General features: G+C 51.5%; 1 protein-coding gene across 3 annotated transcripts in view; it reads left to right on the forward strand.

Annotated features, from left to right (window-relative positions):
- The window catches only part of spryd3 (SPRY domain containing 3), a 46,976-nt gene that overhangs the window by 39,412 nt on the left and 1,564 nt on the right, over positions 1-6,000 (forward strand). For 2 of the 3 annotated variants that reach the window (XM_069143581.1, XM_069143583.1), the window contains exon 9: positions 1,417-2,035. In XM_069143581.1, coding sequence (XP_068999682.1) covers positions 1,417-1,952 — 536 coding nt within the window. In that variant the 3' untranslated portion in view covers positions 1,953-2,035. Of the gene's footprint in view, positions 1-1,416; positions 2,036-3,473; positions 3,594-3,825; positions 3,972-5,664 lie in introns of those variants that run through there. The other variant, XM_069143582.1, reaches the window with a different exon arrangement.

Raw genomic sequence — 6,000 nt, forward strand, 5'->3', positions numbered from 1 at the left:
CCCCCGTCACCCCATCAGCGGCTCACACGTGCTATGACTCAACACCCGCAGCTGCAGGTTTTGCCCTACAAGCATCAGCACCTGGTGGCATTGACAGTTCTTGTTGGGCTGCCGTCTTGCGTTAGACACCATCAGCTCTCCTTGGTCAGCACCTCGCTACTAAAACTGTCTCGTGTCCAACGCAAATTGTAACATTTTCCTTCTCAGCCGAAACGCCAAATTTAGCCTGCTTCTTGTGTATTGGCTTCCAACCAGAAACCGAAAATGGTCTTAAAGGTTGATTCTGCTAATTTGGTCCTGCAATGAAGGATTATTTTGATCAGCTATTAATTCACTATGTTTATATTCCAACTAATTGTTTCATTTATTTAAGGTACACCCCACCTATTTTAGTTGTGAGGAGCTGTAGTGGTCAGTTGTATATGATTTTCTGTGGCCTTGGAGGATCTTTCCAAAGTTTGAAACAATAAATAAGCATTTCGTAGGTGCAGATGTCAACTAAAATATCTTGATTAGTGCATTTTTGGTGTTTAACACTCATGACTAACGGCCCTTTTTACACCTGGTAAATGTGATCTGTATCTCAACACGGTATCAGTACCGGTATTTGGAGGTTCTTAAAGTTTTAGATGAACTGCTACAGTTTCCATAGAAAACAAAAATAAACAAATGGGGTCGTTACTTCAGAAAGCATCATCAGGCCCGTCTAAGTGGCAATAAAAATACATTTGGACAGCTTCTGAAAGTCATACTTGGTGATACTATTACTTATGTGGTGAACCGCCTGTATGAACTGACTTTGTACATCCACTGTGAATTAGCTTGGACCTGGTTAGCTAGAAGCATAAAAAAGTCAAAAGTCACCAGTGTGTTGTCTGTTTGCACAAAGAAGGCCACTCTGGCTCTGCCCCACTATGACTCACAGCCCGAGGCTTCGTTGTGATTGCAGTCTGTAAGCTCTTCACGTTAAGGTTTTGCTCGGCGACAGATGGACCAGTGACCAGCAGGGACGGCTGAGTATGATGATGTTAAAGTGGTTCCACCAATGGTGGCGGTCGTACAGTTTCAGCACACGTGGTGTATCGGAGGGATGCTGTTTCAAGAAAAACTACCATTTGAAATTTGCTCTGAACTAGTAGACTTGTCTTGGTGGGATGGTGCTGCTCGTTGAGCTATGGAAACAATACACCTGCCTTTTGACATTTCCTTGAGAAAGTACCATGACTGAATAAAAAAACTATAAATGTTGGCGAGAAATAGCACTTCAGTAACCTGTTGAGTAAAAGCCCTGATTGACAACTTCTTGACCCCAATTTCCTGAAAAAAGACACGGCAAGAATTTATAGCACTTTGATTGCCTATTCTGCCACAGACCAACATATGGTGCAGTCTGATCCCGGTGTAACTCTTCATCAGATCAGCCAGGAGGAGCACGGGACCGGGACACAGATCAGCCAGGAGGAGCACGGGACCGGGACACAGATCAGCCAGGAGGAGCACGGGACCGGGACACAGATCAGCCAGGAGGAGCACGGGACCGGGACACAGATCAGCCAGGAGGAGCACGGGACCGGGACACAGATCAGCCAGGAGGAGCACGGGACCGGGACACAGATCAGCCAGGAGGAGCACGGGACCGGGACACAGATCAGCCAGGAGGAGCACGGGACCGGGACACAGATCAGCCAGGAGGAGCACGGGACCGGGACACAGATCAGCCAGGAGGAGCACGGGACCGGGACACAGATCAGCCAGGAGGAGCACGGGACCTGGACACAGATCAGCCAGGAGGAGCACGGGACCTGGACACAGATCAGCCAGGAGGAGCACGGGACCTGGACACAGATCAGCCAGGAGGAGCACGGGACCGGGACACAGATCAGCCAGGAGGAGCACGGGACCGGGACACAGGTCGAGTCAAATCAAAAGAAAGAAGAGGAAACATCAGCTAGAATCCTTCAGAGCTCCACGAGAACCAGCGAACGTGCAGAGACGCGGCAGCTGTTGGAGAAGAGTTATTTTAGGATGAGTTTGTGGAGAAATCCAGCGGTAGAACTCCGACCGGACGGCACTCGTGGTTCGGTGAAGCGTGCCAGTGTGAACCTTGTTTTTACGTCCCAGCGGTGAAGGTGGATTTGCAGGACGAGCCCCTAAAAAGGGCGACTTCTGAACTTGCGGGGCAGATTTGTTTTTCTTCTCAGACAGCATTCACACAGCTGAGATCCCCCCCCCATCCCACGAGCTCCACCCTTAGGCCCAGACCTGGGCTTCCACACCCCCGGCTCACCTCCAGCACCAATCCTGTCACCCTCCGCTGCCCTGCTGTCTTCTATTTTTATCCGGTGCTTGTGCCGGCGTGGCTCCTGTTTGCCGGGTGTGTGGTGTTGTGTTAAAGACCCGCATGGAGCCCCCCCCCCCCCCCCCCCCCGGTCCATGAGCTCCTGTTTGCCGGGTGTGTGGTGTTGTGTTAAAGACCCGCATGGAGCCTAATGACACAGTGAGTCTGCCCCCCCCCGGTGCTCCGATACAGATTGTTTAAACAGGATCCTCAGCCGGGGACGGGTCCCATGACAACTCCATAAATATTTACCAGCAGCAGCCGCTTCGCTTCGCTTGAAGCTCGTCTGCAGGCTGCACCCCACCCTCCCCCCCCTCCCCCACATTGTTGTCTCACAACTAGTGTGTTGGTTTGATGATTTCCCTTGAATGTTGTTGATTCTTGTATTTTAAAGACAAGTGTTTTTTACTGCTGCTGCGTTACACTCCATGATGTCAGGATGTCCTGGAGGTCAGCGCCACATCGGACACGCCGCCGTAAACACCTTACAGGACGCGCTGTGCTGCACGCCTCCTACCACAACTTCACTTTTAAGTATAATTTATAAAAGTCTCAAACATGTTTCATGCCCACTGTGCAGTAAAGATGTATAATTTTGGAGTATTGTGCTTCATTTGGTCGGCTCAGTTGAAGAGGGACAGGAAATAAGAGGAATCGTTTGGTACGAACACCTCAATCTCGTGGTTTGGGAGCAGATTACAAACCTTTGGGAGAAACTAAAACTGAGATTATTTCCAGGCTGGACGGAGCTGCAGGAAGCTTTTCAAACTTCATTGAGGTCCGGTCACAGGAGCGAGCTGCGAGCGATCGGATTTAAACACAGATTGCAAATTGCAGATAAATTTGACTTGAAGGTGTCATCGTTGGTGTGGAACACAACAAACAACACTATCAACAAAAACACACAAACAGAAAACAATAGAAACCTGTTCACTGAAAACTGTTAGAATGATATATTACCAGGAGGACATGAAAGGAAATGGAGGGTCACTTGTCCGTGCTGGTTTCCCATCATATCTTATTTTGTGTGATTTTCACATTGGAAAAGTCTTTTAAAATCTTATATTCAACTTCATGAAAAGATAATTCATGAATTAATTAACACTGTTGGTTTCTCAATCTTCTTCTCCGACAGACGACGGTAAAATCTTTCACGGCAGCGGAGTTGGAGATGCTTTTGGTCCTCGCTGCTTCAAAGGCGACATCATGGGCTGCGGCATCATGTTCCCACGAGACTACATCCTGGACGGAGAGGGTGAGTTTAACAAGTGCTCCCTTTCACTCTGCTTTACCTTTAATTAACGCTGAAGACAGCAGCAGATGTCAGAGACGCCACGCCCCACCCTGTCCCGCCCCGCCCCGCCACGCCCCGCCCTGCCACACCACGCCACGCCAAGCCCCACCCCGCCCCGTCCCGCCACGCCAGCCAACAGCTCCATCCTGCTGCTGCACATTCAAGCTTCTTCTCTGCTCCATTCTGTCCTCAGCTGTCGTGGACGACTGGGATCAGCTGGAGGTCCGGCCGGGCCGCGTCCAGAACGTCCTGTACCTCAACGATGAAGAGGAAGAGGAGGAGGAGGAGGAAGAAGATGGGGAAGAGGTCGAGCAGGAGCAGGAGGGAAGGAAGGTCACGGTGAGGAACATGCTGCGCCACCTCAATCGGCTATCGGCTTATACAACTGACCGTTACCGACCCGTTACCGACCCGTTACAGACCCCTTATAGACCCGTTACCGACCCGTTACAGACCCCTTATAGACCCGTTACCGACCCGTTACAGACCCCTTATAGACCCGTTACCGACCCGTTACAGACCCCTTACAGACCCGTTACCGACCCGTTACAGACCCGTTACCGACCCCTTATAGACCCATTACCGACCCGTTACAGACCCCTTATAGACCCGTTACCGACCCGTTACAGACCCCTTATAGACCCGTTACCGACCCGTTACAGACCCCTTATAGACCCGTTACCGACCCGTTACAGACCCCTTATAGACCCGTTACCGACCCGTTACAGACCCCTTACAGACCCGTTACCGACCCGTTACCGACCCGTTACAGACCCCTTATAGACCCATTACCGACCCGTTACAGACCCCTTATAGACCCGTTACCGACCCCTTATAGACCCGTTACCGACCCGTTACAGACCCCTTATAGACCCGTTACCGACCCGTTACAGACCCCTTATAGACCCGTTACAGACCCCTTATAGACCCATTACCGACCCGTTACCGACCTGTTACAGACCCCTTATAGACCTGTTACCGACCCGTTACAGACCCCTTATAGACCCATTACCGACCCGTTACCGACCCGTTACAGACCCCTTATAGACCCGTTACCGACCCGTTACAGACCCCTTATAGACCCGTTACCGACCCCTTATAGACCCCTTATAGACCCGTTACCGACCCCTTATAGACCCGTTACCGACCCGTTGCCGACCCGTTACAGACCCCTTATAGACCCATTACCGACCCGTTACCGACCCGTTACAGACCCCTTATAGACCCGTTACCGACCCGTTACAGACCCCTTATAGACCCGTTACCGACCCGTTACAGACCCCTTATAGACCCGTTACCGACCCGTTACAGACCCCTTATAGACCCGTTACCGACCCGTTACCGACCCCTTATAGACCCATTACCGACCCGTTACAGACCCCTTATAGACCCGTTACCGACCCGTTACCGACCCCTTATAGACCCCTTATAGACCCGTTACCGACCCGTTACCGACCCGTTACCGACCCCTTATAGACCCCTTATAGACCCGTTACCGACCCGTTACAGACCCCTTATAGACCCGTTACAGACCCCTTATAGACCCATTACCGACCCGTTACCGACCCGTTACAGACCCCTTATAGACCTGTTACCGACCCGTTACAGACCCCTTATAGACCCGTTACCGACCCGTTACAGACCCCTTATAGACCCGTTACAGACCCCTTATAGACCCATTACCGACCCATTACCGACCCGTTACCGACCCGTTACCGACCCGTTATAGACCCGTTACCGACCCGTTACAGACCCCTTATGGACCCATTACCGACCTGTTATAGACCCGTTACAGACTCGTTACCAACCCATTACAGACCCGTTACCGACCCGTTACAGACCCGTTACAGACCCGTTACAGACTGGACCATCTAGAACACATGTAGAACACCTGGAACAGTGTGGTAGTATTAGTGGATGATGTTGGATTCCCCCCTCCACCCCACACACACACACACACACACACACACACACACACACACACACACACACACACACACACACACACTCACACACACTGTGGTCCCTGCAGGTGTTTTTCACCAGGAACGGGAAGCTCATGGGTCGGCGGGAGATGCTGGTTCCTCTGGGGGGCCTCTACCCCACCGTGGGGATGCTGAGCAGCGGCGAGAAGGTGAAGGTGGACCTGCATCCTCTCAGCGGATGATTCGCCTGACGACACTTTCAGGACCGAAATCATGGAAATCGCCCTGCGGAGAAAAAACCCGTCCGGGCTGGTTGCTGTACAGCTCAACCCAAAAAAAAACCCAACCATAGCCTTTAGCATGCTGCTAAACACTCACACACACACACACACACACACACACACACACACACACACACACACACACACACACACACACACACA

Source organism: Embiotoca jacksoni, unplaced genomic scaffold (genome assembly GCF_022577435.1).
Source record: "Embiotoca jacksoni isolate LCO1_2020_lvr unplaced genomic scaffold, fEmbJac1.0.p SCAF_111, whole genome shotgun sequence".
Classification (NCBI taxonomy): domain Eukaryota; kingdom Metazoa; phylum Chordata; class Actinopteri; family Embiotocidae; genus Embiotoca; species Embiotoca jacksoni.